This window comes from Oncorhynchus keta, chromosome 35, assembly GCF_023373465.1.
Source record: "Oncorhynchus keta strain PuntledgeMale-10-30-2019 chromosome 35, Oket_V2, whole genome shotgun sequence".
NCBI classification, from domain to species: domain Eukaryota; kingdom Metazoa; phylum Chordata; class Actinopteri; order Salmoniformes; family Salmonidae; genus Oncorhynchus; species Oncorhynchus keta.
In genome coordinates, this window is record NC_068455.1 from 25736152 (window position 1) to 25750350 (window position 14199).

A 14199-nucleotide genomic window follows, 5' to 3' on the forward strand; every position below is an offset into this window, starting at 1 on the left:
TTAGAGTAGCCTTTCATTGACCCTAGCATAAGGTGCACCTATGTAATTAATGATCATGCTGTTTAATCAGCTTCTTGATATGCAACACCTGTCAGGTGGATGGATTATCTTGGCAAAGGAGAAATGCTCACTAACAGGGATGTGCACAAAAATTGAGAGAAATATTTTTGTGCGTATGGAACATTTCTGGGATCTTTTATTTCAGCTCATGAAACGTGTTGCATTTATATTCTTGTTCAGTATAATTGTCACATGGAAGGCCAAAACTCCATCCCATTAAAACAGGTTGAAATATCAGGCTGTCTTTTCAAACAGCTCTTACACTAATAGGGCATTATCATAATTTTCACAATGTCACAGTATTATTTCAACCTCATATTGTGGAAATAAATATAACACAGGAAATTACGTTTTTGACTGCACTGGGCCTTTAATAGACACTTACTATAGTAAAACAAAAATTACCTCATGAGATGGGAAAACATTATGACAGAATTGTTTAATCATGTGAAATCATAAAGGCACCGAATTGGTGGGAGACCCATGAACTGCCCTTAAAAAGGCTATACAAAAAGAGGATATAATAACCTTTGGCTCCTGGATTGTTCTTTTGCCAAAAAGGGTCCCCTAAATAAACAGGAATAATTGTCCATAAATTACCATATTGGACAGGTTCCAAATCCCAGACCCAAATTCCATGGCATTACAAACGGATTCTGCAAATTAACAAAGATATTTCAGTGCCATCACAATGTAGGGAGCACAACTTGACCTTATTCTGTCGAGGACATACTGTATCATATCTAACATCCACGCACACCAGTTAGTACCCAATGTTCTAGCACTGACTGGTCACAAATGTGTCCATGTAGGGCTGATATAACAAGACAATGCACTGCAGCTGAGACGGTGCGACAGTCATTATTTGTGTAATGAGCTGTCTCAGTGGCAGTGTGTGGCGTGGCAGTCTGATCTGTCGAGACCTGTGCTGGAAAGTCGGAGGTCACTGAAGCAAAGGCTTGCACCAAAGGGGCTGGGATTCAGCACTTAACACTTTGAAGTGCTCGTTAAAATGTAATTTTTGGACAATATGCTCGTTTCTGTTGAAGAGAGAACAGCATATTGTTCCTAATGCACTGAGTGGTTTCATCCATCACGGTCAGCCATGTGATGGTATTAACAGGTGTTCGCGGAAAGGTAATTTGTGAAAAGACTAATTGAAACTCTATCATGGCACTATTATTGATTAGAGATCTTTCAAATTCACACAAGATACACTAAACACAAATATGAATGCAACATGTAAAGTGTTAGTCCCCTGTTTCATGAGATGAAATAAAAGATCCCAGAAATGTTCCATAGACCACAGAGTACTCACGTCTTCTTTTGAGTGTCATGTAGAGATTATGCCCTCTTAAAAAATCTTTAACTAGGCAGGTCAGTTAAGAACAAATTCTTATTTACAATGACGGCCTGCCCCTGAACGACAGATTTTTACCTTGTCAGCTGGAGGATTCGATCTAGCAACCTTTGGGTTACAGACCCAATGCTCTAACCACAAGGCTCCCTGCCGCCCCTTGAAGACACTCGTTGAAGTCTGAAGTCTCTGTTTGTGAACTTTGAAGTGGCATTGTCCTCTGTCTGTAAGAGCATGATGTGGGGATGCTGTAATGGAATCTGTTTTGCTGTGCTGGCTGGCTCTCCACTGCGCCCCATCTGTAATTACACCACACAGACACCCACTCACAGGGGGTAGCTGCTGCCTGCTGCCCCCTCCAATGTTATTTGTGTAAACTCAGCCATCTTGTCAACCTAGCAGTCTGGGTGCGACGGATAGCAAACCACAAAAATCATCTCTATGAGCAATAACAGTGTTGGGTTGCAGATGTATGATACTGTACATGGCGCGGTCACTCTGTATGGAGACTTCTAAACTGCAACCTTCCTTCCTCCCTCCCTGCCTTGAAGTGTAAGGACCGAATTCTAACTAGAGATCCACACCTGTAATTCTGGGCCTGTAGCAAGGATCTCAAGAAAGACCGGTAAATGTTCTCAGGAAAAAAAATCCCAGTTAAGAAAAACTTTTATTTTAGTTATTTTGAAGGCCCAAATCGGTTCCCCTCTAGTCTCCTCTTTATGTTTGGTCCCTTTAACTTCCTGTTTTTTTCCTCCTGTCTGCTCACGGCATGGATTAATATTACATCAATGGCCAGAGGCTTGCTCTTGTACACAATGTTCCTACTAAATGGAGGCAACACTGCAGCTAACCTAACAGAGCCAAAAACATAGGAGTGGACTCAAACTACTACCCACATCCCATCGACTGAGATGCACATTTTTATTTAAATGCCCTCTGCATTACTGGATCAGCCTTGCAGTCCTAGTCTTTTCCCCTTCCTCTGTACCACATGCCCTTCGGGCCAGGCCGCATGTAACAGACAGACACTGATGGTAGTGGTGACTCTTCTCCACCAATATTCCCTCTATTTTTTGGCACTGAGCAAATTTCAGATCTGTTGAGTGCAAACTTGAATTTACATTTAAGTCATTTAGCAGACGCTCTTATCCAGAGCGACTTACAAATCTTGTGAAATTTCTGCAACTTCCGGTGTGCGTTTATTGTACCCGCTTTAATTTACTGTTTTAGGCTACTGTGGCTATTTGATACTGTGGCTATTTGATACTGTGGCTATTTGATACTGTGGCTATTTGATACTGTGGCTATTTGATACTGTGGCTATTTGATACTGTGGCTATTTGATACTGTGGCTATTTAATGTAGGCCTACCAGTGGCCTATTATGAAAAAAACAATGGAGAAAATGCATCCCATAACATGGAAATAGCTGTTCTATCATTCAGCCTACAGCAGCAGCCAATGTGTGGTGTTCAATGAAGGCCTACACTCCATGAGACTTTTGACATAAACATGCAGGGCTTGACATTAACCTGTTCATCCACTTGTCCTTCAGACAAGGTGACTGAAAATTAGGTGTTTGATGCAAAACCCACTTTGTAAAAATAATACATTTTATTTTGTAGTCTCTCTACCATTATTACAGAGAATCAGACAAATGATGCTACCCTCTGCCTATTGGTTACTTAGCTTATTCAAGTCTGTCTCAAAATACAATAGTGCCCCTTTAGGACAAAAAAAGCTCTTTACCTGACTTGCTTTTCAAAGATGTCTAGAAATGTACAGGTTTTGTGCTCTTGTACGATGCAATCACTACCACATTGCTGACTACAAATTAAGTATAACTGGGCCAATAACTCACTAACTAGCAAAGAATATGAACAAATGTGCACACGTGGCTACATGCAGCTCTTGCTTTGATCTCAAAACAAGCGCATAATAATCCTTACCGCTCATGCTGTAAAACTTCAGTTCAAAGTGAATGGCACAAATCCATATGATAAATGGTCTGCTTTGCAATACTGCAGCTGTTTGTATAGTTTGTTTTGTTTTCGGTATGTTGCATTGAAAGTGGCTAATATTGTGTTGATTCGATCACAATTCCCACAGTAAAGGGAAATGTTGACAGTGTTAACTAACGGGGAAAACTCTAGAAAGTTGAGTGAAGTTCAATCTCATGCTTAGAGGGAACATTGTTCTCTACCCAGTTTCACACCTTGGCTATCCCCTGCCGAGTGCCAGGGAAACCACAGGCCACCACCCTGGCGCCAACCCACAGCGCACATCGCCCCAATCAATACCCTTGCATTTCCTGTCCATTTGCTGCAGGTCACGGGAATGGGACTCATTAATAATTACTGCTGGCGGAGCTTCAAGTGTGCTCCTCGTGGCACGGCCAACGAAAGTTGACATTTTCCCATCCTAGATTTTTGTTCTATGTTGCACAGTGACAGAGCAAAATCATAATAGCAGTAAAGTAGTAAACACAAAATAACTCAGATGACTGGATGTGAATTGTTTTAATAGCAAACAGTTAAATGGAGTTTTAAAGGTGTGATCTGTAGTTTCATTTCCAGTAAACGCCGGTCGGACTTAGGGGGTCGTGAGTATTCTGCTCACTGATTGGCTTAAATGGAACCAAGATTGTTTTTCTAGCATCGATTGATTGTGCACGTTGTCCTGAGGCCACAGGAGAGTAGGGGGGTCAGAACTTTGTGACAGCTCGAGCGATGTTCTCCAAGGCTGAACGTGCCTCAGAGGAAGGGAAACACTGGATGGACTCCAGAGCCTTGTTGCCGTGGTAACGGCACAGATCTATTGTCGAGGTGACACCTTTCTCCAATTTGGTCGTGGACCGCAGCTGTTACAGGAAGAGACCATAGGACATGACTTCAGCATTTTTTTATGTAAGCAAATGTTGAAATGAGCATCCTATTGTGAACACTGAGGATGGGAATGTGCAGTGGTCTATATAAAACTACATTGGTCATGAGACTCCCTCTTCCCCAGACACACTGAGTAGTCTTGGGTGTCTTTCCCCCCTTCTGCTCCGGCTCAGTCAGGAGATCTTTTTGCCTAGGGCGTTCTACCTAATGAATTCTGGGACTGAAAAGACCCTGTGGGCTTTCGCTTAAAAAACAGCAGGCAGGGAGCATTGCTCCACTGCACTAATGTGGGTGCACGCTCCTCAGTTTGGAAACGGGGACACAGCAAACTCCAAGTCTCCTCCACACTCCATTAGTCCCCAGAAAGTCCTGTCCATCACTTTCTCTTCTTATGTTGAACAACAGGTGGCCAAGATATCCAAAATATGGTCTGACTGAGACCATTTCCATGGTTGTTCAGACTGCATTACATTTAAGACTAACAGGAGCAGCGCACAGGGCACACCTAGTGTTTGACACAATATGTATTTCAGCGTAAAAGCCCAGGCAAGCAGGACACATGTATTATATTGTAAATACTAATCTATATGAAAATGATCGTAGCTACAATGACTGTGGTGCAGTTTGGAGGATACATTCTCCCCATATCCCCCTCGTGTCCTCATGAAGGAGATTCTCTGACAATGCAACTGTCTCGGTCTCTCTGTCTCCTCCACAAATAGTCTTGGGTACCTAATCCCCCACGATCTGGTTTCAGACGTGACCAGAGACCCCCCCCGTTGTCTCTTCCTGCACCCCCATCTGTCCCCTCCTTTCCTCTCTAACTGACTTTGGGAAGGAAATGTCAAACTTGAGATTGGTTACAGTGGATATCAACACTATCTAAGCATCTTTGACAGTCTTGCAACACACCTTGCTACCATACCACAATAAAAAACATCCACTGTATGTACATTCACCCTGCTGACCTTTGTATAGTCCATTTGTCTTCCAATAGTTTTTGCCTGTTTACAGAGAAAATGATGGGAAAGAAAATTCAAGAAGTATTCATATTTACCTTGTAGCTATATAAACAATTAAAATGTCAGAAAAAGTCATAGCACAGGATAAGTGGTTCAGTACCCGTTGCAGAGCTGATGACACCATCTCTCCTGCCCCACAATGGTGGAAAACCACAGGGGCCGAGTTAAAACTGAAGGTTACTGGGTCTGCTGAGCTGCTGCTCTTTACAAATAGCTGCAGGTCAGAATTCAACTAAAGAGGGGGGAATGACAGCATTAGTCTATAATCATGACAGCCTAATCACGATCCTTACATTTTACATTTCACCATCTCTCAGTATATTGCAAATACACGCTGTGTCCTTTTCACTCACATTTTCACATTTTTAGGAAAGACAAGGGAAGCAGCATGAATCTATACTTTTCAGCAAAGCCAATCTTTCAGATTTTGTGCAATACTTGCCTTGTGGCCCAATGATAGATGCTTGCCATATTTGTAAGGCAGTCCTTGTGCATCTTTGTCATGTTTGGCAAGCTCCATCGCTGCCTGACAGCTTTTTGCCAGCAAGACACCATGGGACAAGAATGTCTGCTCCTCCCACATGACCATGTTGATTTCATCAGTCAGGCTATTGTCCTGAGAAGAGCAGTTTACATTAAATGTTATGTATTCAGTTATGACTGTTTCCATTATGTAGAAGTACATTTTTTCCAAATATCTATATTTCCAATAACAGCTCCAACCATAGAATATATAGTACATAAGAGCATGGAAAAATATAAACTGTAGACTAAAACTATTTATTTTGTTATAAAATTGTGATTTATAAACACAGTATAAAGCTCCAAGGAGAGAAGAGCCCAGGTTGAAACTGGAACCTCCTCTGAGGTAGAACACAACACTGAGTTCTGCTGGGAAAGCTCTTCTTCAAAGGGTGAGGTGTAAACCGTATCTCTCTACCCGCACAAATAATCAGGTACGTCCAGTAGCATCCAGTACATAATAATAGCAGATACCTGATAGAACAGTGTTATTCATTTAAACCCACTAAATAGTTTGTCCAATTTAATAATTTAGTAAAATGCATGTTTTAGTTTTTTTTTATATTTGAGTTATTATGACCATAACTGTATTAGGGGATGCCTTGACAGATTTTTTTAGGAATGTTCTCAGTTTGTATGATATCATGTAACTACAGGTAACTGCCAAAATAAAGGAAACACAAGTAAATAAGGGATACAAAATATATTGAAAGCATGTGCTTCCACACAGGTATGGTTTTCTGAGTTATTTAAGCAATTAACATCCCATCATGCTTAGGGTCATGTATTCAACAATGCCTAGTTACCCATTATTTTGGCTACCATGGCTAGAAGAGATCTCAGTGGCTTTGAAAGGGGGGTCTCAAAAGGAGCACAGGTGGTTTAAAAGGGTGTGTGTGTGTCTCAGTCATCAGATCTCAACCCAATTGAACACTTATGGGAGATTCTGGAGCAGCGTCTGAGACAGTGTTTTCTAGCACCATCAACAAAACACTAAATTAACTGAATATTTTATGGAAAGAAGGGTGTCACAACCCTCCTGTGGAGTTCAAGCCACCTGTAGAATCTGTGCCAAGGTGCATTGAGGTTGTTCCCTAACACTTTATGTTGGCGTTTCCTTTATTTTGGCAGTTACCTGTAACTTTAGCTGGCTAGGGTGACCCTGGTAGTGGTATTGTAATTGTCTTACCTCCAAACTGTTGTGGATCTCATGGTAGATTCCCTGCACCAAGTCACCAATGGCACTCGATATCAACTCCACAACCTGTCAAACGCAAAAGAAAAAAAGCTTTGCTTAACCACCATTGAAAGTATTTTACGTAGTATTGAAATTGCTCTAAAGAGAGATGGGGATGGGGTTTAGACTAAGAGGGTGTCTGGGTTGTAAATTGACCAGCTCTAACTCCTCACATTGCCAGCTCATTAGCAGACCAGTGTGGACTGACTGAGGACTGCCTGCTGTTTTTATTAAGCACACCCAGACTGAGCTTTATCAATTTGAATCTTATTTATAGCGATCCCCAGTTTAAACTGTATTATGAGGCTTTATCAGGTATCCAGTCTGAGAAGCTGAAAGGCAGATGGCAAGGCAGAAATCAGGAAATGTCATGAGGGCTGAGGGGTTGATGAGGCTCTGGAGCAGTGGTCTGACATCTGGTGCTGGGGCTCTTGTCATCAACAACCCAACTCAGAATTGATTATCAATTTGATACCTTCTTGTTTTTAGATATAACTTCACTCTGCTCAACAGGGTGTGGCTGGGCGGTATTGTATATTCATAATTTTTATTGATATGTTTTACACTAGCTCCCTTCCACGCCTTTGAGGAATTCTCACAAGTCTACAGAGTTTAAATAATCACAAACACGATGTTTATCAGGTTTGTCTTCTTTCACAATCAATTGCTCCTAAAGAACAGCGTATGGGCACACAGATTTACAGTTCTAGGTAGATAAGACAATCCATATGTTGTACTCTCTTACAGTCAAGAGGTTTTTTCATGATTTGAGAGCGTGTCTCTATCAGAGTCTTCATAGTGCGCTCGGGGTAACCAGATCCTTTAGGAAATATTAAAGAAACTCAAGCCTCACAAAAGGCCCAAAAGGACAATACCCCTACAGTGTTCCCAGATGTGCTGTCTTTGCTAGGCTGTGAATGAGGAAAATGAAGGGGGAGTCTTTTTTTGGAAAGTATCAGATAAGCCACGGCCTCCCCCTTACTCTACTCCCAAATCCAGACAGATCGTGTTTTGCCGACAGGTCTGTGAGGGAGAGAAACCGGAGCTGGGCTCCGAGATCACTTTACCATTTATACCGGCCTAGGATTCCTCTCAAGGCCGGAACACATAATCCAGATCAATTGCTCCCCTAAAAAAATTCCCTGGTTTATGTGAAATGCTTATACACCTCTAAGCGCTTATGCTACAACTGCTACTACAGTCATGTCTGTCTTGGTAACCCACAACAATCCTTGAAAAATGTAAAATATCAAGCAATTGGTGAGTGTGAACATTTTAGTGTGAACATTCATCTCTATCAAGTATTGAATAGGGGTCTCTATTTGTGACTGTCCGTTTATTTAAGAGACAGTGTCATGACCATAGTTTAGACATGCGAGTACTAGGCTGTTTCACAACTCTTGTGAACATTTTACTGTTAGGGGGAGAGTGGGGGGCACATGTATATATGTCCAACAGGGGGAGCTCTAGAATGTAATTACATTATTGAAAAGATGACAATATGAATTATACTGCAAAACAAATGAGTGTCATGATGTTCATGTAAGGTGTTAAAAATGCCTATGTATATCAATTTGACAATGCCCAAATTTAAAGAAACAGTTATCAGAATTGTCATTTTAAATGCCTGTTTGTCTGTCTGAGCATGAACAATCTGAGCTGAGGGGAGAATTTGGAAGATTGCAAAGCAGAGAGAAAATAGGTTATTATGATCCTCTTGTGCAGCCATATTCTGACCGTGGAGGTTGGTGACACATTCTGACAGTAGAGGTTGGTGACCACATTTTGACCGTAGAGGTTGCTGACACATTCTGACAGTTGGTGACACATTCTGACAGTTGGTGACACATTCTGACAGTTGGTGACACATTCTGACAGTTGAGGACACATTCTGACAGTTGAGTACACATTCTGACAGTTGAGGACACATTCTGACAGTTGAGGACACATTCTGACAGTTGAGGACACATTCTGACAGTTGAGGACACATTCTGACAGTTGGTGACACTTTCTGACAGTTGGTGACACATTCTGACAGTTGGTGACACATTCTGACAGTTGGTGACACATTCTGACAGTTGGTGACACATTCTGACAGTTGAGGTTGGTGACACATTCTGACAGTTGAGGTTGGTGACACATTCTGTCAGCAAAGGATTGCCAGTGTATGCACTGGAAGTGAACTGTGACCCCCATGCCCACACACGCACACTGCAGAAGTGCTTGGTAAGAATGAGTAGAAGAGCGTAAGAGAATGTAACCGGTGTAAATGGGGGTGCATTATTCCCACCCAAGCATATTTTGTGTGTGTGAGTATCAGTCTGCCTGCCAGTCGCCTAAGTGAGAAAATAGATTTGTTGATTCGATCAATCCACAACGGCCATGAAAACTTGACACAGCAAGCTGATGTAAGTGGTGTTTAAACTCTACTCGGCTTATACAGTTTGTATTCTCATCAATTTCCTTATCTGTATTGTAGTCATCTCAACATTGTCAAGTATCATCTTCATCTCACTGGCAATCTATTGAAACCTCAAAGGTAAAAGGCTGAAATCAGATTGCATTTTGGAAGACATTTAAAGGCAGAACGAAAAAGCTAGGCAAGAAATGTGTCCATCTCCAACAGAATGTTATATGATGACTATTTCATACCTTAGTATTGTTTAGCTGGGCCAGTCCAGTGCAAGCATTGGCAAGCAAGAAGTCCCCACTGAGAACGGACATCTTGTTTCCAAACTGCATATCCTTCAGGGGACCGTCAGAGTTGGTCCACTCCTTTAGGTTGATGATCCCACGATGCACCAGGAAGGCCGTGTGGATGAGCTCTGTGACTTCAGCCAGGTTCCTCTGACTACAGAGGAAATATATACATTGTCGAATTGTCATCAGTAAAGCATACACTGAACAAAAATATAAAATGCAACAATTCCAAAGATTTTATTGAGTTACAGTTCATTAGGAAATCAGTCAATTTAAATAAATAAATTAGGGCCAAATCTATGGATTATGCTGAAACATGAGGTGATTGCGGTGGATAAATATCACTTATTATTGATATCTACATAGCGCATTGATGTGAATCACACTGCTGCTCTCTCATTTAGCTATTTGTGCTTTGCGGAATGGGTTGTTGTGGATGGCTGTTCACAAATCTAAATCAAATCAAATCAAATGTTATTTGTCACATACACATGGTTAGCAGATGTTAATGCGAGTGTAGCGAAATGCTTGTGCTTCTAGTTCCGACAGTTTAGCCAACAAGTAATCTAACTAACAATTCCAAAACTACTGTCTTATACCCAGTGTAAGGGGATAAAGAATATGTACATAAGGATATATGAATGAGTGATGGTACAGAGCAGCATAGGCAAGATACAGTAGATGTTATCGAGTACAGTATATACAGTATATACATATGAGATGAGTATGTAAACAAAGTGGCATAGTTAAAGTGGCTAGTGATACATGTATTACATAAGGATGCAGTCGATGATATAGAGTACAGTATATACGTATGCATATCAGATGAATAATGTAGGGTAAGTAACATTATATAAGGTAGCATTGTTTAAAGTGGCTAGTGATATATTTACATCATTTCCCATCAATTCCCATTATTAAAGTGGCTGGAGTTGAGTCAGTGTCAGTGTCAGTGTGTTGGCAGCAGCCACTCAATGTTAGTGGTGGCTGTTTAACAGTCTGATGGCCTTGAGATAGAAGCTGCTTTTCAGTCTCTCGGTCCCAGCTTTGATGCACCTGTACTGACCTCGCCTTCTGGATGATAGCAGGGTGAACAGGCAGTGGCTCGGGTGGTTGATGTCCTTGATGATCTTTATGCCCTTCCTGTAACATCGGGTGGTGTAGGTGTCCTGGAGGGCAGGTAGTTTGCCCCCGGTGATGCGTTGTGCAGGCCTCACTACCCTCTGGAGAACCTTACGGTTGTGGGCGGAGCAGTTGCCGTACCAGGCGGTGATACAGCCCGACAGGATGCTCTCGATTGTGCATCTGTAGAAGTTTGTGAGTGCTTTTGGTGACAAGCCGGATTTCTTCAGCCTCCTCAGGTTGAAAAGGCGCTGCTGCGCCTTCTTCACGATGCTGTCTGTGTGAGTGGACCAATTCAGTTTGTCTGTGATGTGTATGCCGAGGAACTTAAAACTTGCTACCCTCTCCACTACTGTTCCATCGATGTGGATAGAGGGGTGTTCCCTCTGCTGTTTCCTGAAGTCTACAATCATCTCCTTAGTTTTGTTGACGTTGAGTGTGAGGTTATTTTCCTGACACCACACTCAGAGGGCCCTCACCTCCTCCCTGTAGGCCGTCTCATCGTTGTTGGTAATCAAGCCTACCATTGTTGTGTCGTCCGCAAACTTGATGATTGAGTTGGAGGCGTGCGTGGCTACGCAGTCGTGGGTGAACAGGGAGTACAGGAGAGGGCTCAGAACGCACCCTTGTGGGGCCCCAGTGTTGAGGATCAGCGGGGTGGAGATGTTGTTGCCCCTCACCCTCACCACCTGGGGGGTCGGCCCAGGGTCTCGAGGAAGTCCAGTACCCAGTTGCACAGGGCTGTAGTCGATGAACAGCATTCTCACAGACCCAGGGTGTAGTGTGGTTGAGATTGCATCGTCTGTGGACCTATTTGGGTGGTAAACAAATTGGAGTGGGTCTAGGGTGTCAGGTAGGGTGGAGGTGATATGGTCCTTGACTAGTCTCTCAAAGCACTTCATGATGACGGAAGTGAGTGCTACGGGGCGGTAGTCGTTTAGCTCAGTTACCTTAGCTTTCTTGGGAACGGGAATAATGGTGGCCCTCTTGAAGCATGTGGGAACAGCAGACTGGTATAGGGATTGATTGAATATGTCCGTAAACACACCGGCCAGCTGGTCTGCGCATGCTCTGAGGGCGCGGCTGGGGATGCCGTCTGGGCCTGCAGCCTTGAGAGGGTTAACACGTTTAAATGTCTTACTCACCTCGGCTGCAGTGAAGGAGAGTCCGCATGTTTTCGTTGCAGGCCGTGTCAGTGGCACTGTATTGTCCTCAAAGCGGGCAAAAAAGTTATTTAGTCTGCCTGGGAGCAAGACATCCTGGTCCGTGACTGGGCTGGATTTCTTCTTGTAGTCCGTGATTGACTGTCGACCCTGCCACATGCCTCTTGTGTCTGAGCCGTTGAATTGAGATTCTACTTTGTCTCTGTACTGACGCTTAGCTTGTTTGATAGCCTTGCGGAGGGAATAGCTGCACTGTTTGTATTCGGTCATGTTACCAGTCACCTTGCCCTGATTAAAAGCAGTGGTTCGCGCTTTCAGTTTCACGCGAATGCTGCCATCAATCCACGGTTTCTGGTTAGGGAATGTTTTAATCGTTGCTATGGGAACGACATCTTCAACGCACGTTCTAATGAACTCGCACACCGAATCAGCGTATTCGTCAATATTGTTATCTGACGCAATACGAAACATATCTCAGTCCACGTGATGGAAGCAGTCTTGGAGTGTGGAGTCAGCTTGGTCGGACCAGCGTTGGACAGACCTCAGCGTGGGAGCCTCTTGTTTTAGTTTCTGTCTGTAGGCAGGGATCAACAAAATCGAGTCGTGGTCAGCTTTTCCGAAAGGAGGGCGGGGCAGGGCCTTATATGCGTCGCGGAAATTAGAGTAACAATGATCCAAGGTTTTTCCACCCCTGGTTGCGCAATCAATATGCTGATCAAATTTAGGGAGTCTTGTTTTCAGATTAGCCTTGTTAAAATCCCCAGCTACAATGAATGCAGCCTCCGGATAAATGGATTCCAGTTTGCAAAGAGTCAAATAAAGTTTGTTCAGAGCCATCGATGTGTCTGCTTGGGGGGGGATATATACGGCTGTGATTATAATCGAAGAGAATTCTCTTGGTAGATAATGCGGTCTACATTTGATTGTGAGGAATTCTAAATCAGGTGAACAGAAGGATTTGAGTTCCTGTATGTTTCTTTCATCACACCATGTCTCGTTAGCCATGAGGCATACGCCCCCGCCCCTCTTCTTACCAGAAAGATGTTTGTTTCTGTCGGCGCGATGCGTGGAGAAACCCGCTGGCTGCACCGATTCCGATAGCGTCTCTCCAGTGAGCCATGTTTCCGTGAAGCAAAGAACGTTACAGTCTCTGATGTCCCTCTGGAATGCTACCCTTGCTCGGATTTCATCAACCTTGTTGTCAAGAGACTGGACATTGGCGAGAAGAATGCTAGGGAGTGGTGCACGATGTGCCCGTCTCCGGAGTCTGACCAGAAGACCGCCTCGTTTCCCTCTTTTTCGGAGTCGTTTTTTTGGGTCGCTGCATGGGATCCATTCCATTGTCCTGTTTGAAAGGCAGAACACAGGATCCGCGTCGCAGAAAAACATATTCTTGGTCGTACTGATGGTGAGTTGACGCTGATCTTATATTCAGTAGTTCTTTTCGACTGTATGTAATGAAACCTAAGATGACCTGGGGTACTAATGTAAGAAATGTGTATTTGAACCCAATAATGGTTGAATTCAAGAAGTTTAAGCTGCCTATCAATCATTGTTTTGGAAACCAGTGGACAGCCAGTGAAAAATGCGCTCTTGCAAATGCTGCGAAGTGCATCCATTGGCCTAATGGACACATGCTCAAACTCGCACACTTTTGATAAGACTTACAGGGGCAATCTGTAGTTGCTACAACCATTTTTTCAAAGGTTTGGACACACCTTTTTACTATTTTCTACATTGTAGAATAATAGTGAAGACATCAAAACTATGAAATAACAGATATGCAATCATGTAGTAACCAACAACAAAAAAGTGCATATTTTAAATATATTTTACATTCTTCAAAGTAGCCATGCTTTGCCTTGATGACAGCTCTTGGCATTCTCTCATCCAGCTTCACCTGGAATGCTTTTCCAACAGTCTTGAAGGAGTTCCCACATATGCTGAGCACTTGTTGGCTGCTTTTCCTTCACTCTGTGGTCCAACTCATCCCAAGCCATCTCAATTGGATTGAGGTCGGGTGATTGTGGAGGCCAGGTCATCTGATGCAGCCCTCCTTCACTCTCCTTGGTCAAATAGCCCTTATACAGCCTGGAGGTGTGTTGGGTCATTGTCCTGTTGAAACCAGATGT

General features: G+C 43.1%; 2 protein-coding genes across 2 annotated transcripts in view; one reads left to right on the forward strand and one right to left on the reverse strand.

The window, feature by feature from the left end:
- Window positions 1-14199, forward strand: part of LOC118368173 (sine oculis-binding protein homolog A-like) — an 82975-nt gene that overhangs the window by 7134 nt on the left and 61642 nt on the right. The window lies entirely within an intron of this gene.
- LOC118369070 (all trans-polyprenyl-diphosphate synthase PDSS2-like) overlaps window positions 3976-14199 on the reverse strand; it is a 36119-nt gene continuing 25895 nt past the window's right edge. Inside the window, 7 exon segments of the mRNA XM_035753565.1 lie at window positions 3976-4276; window positions 5270-5312; window positions 5433-5465; window positions 5467-5555; window positions 5766-5939; window positions 7035-7109; window positions 9735-9933. Of these exon segments, the coding sequence (XP_035609458.1) occupies window positions 4121-4276; window positions 5270-5312; window positions 5433-5465; window positions 5467-5555; window positions 5766-5939; window positions 7035-7109; window positions 9735-9933 (769 nt within the window). The 3' untranslated portion in view covers window positions 3976-4120.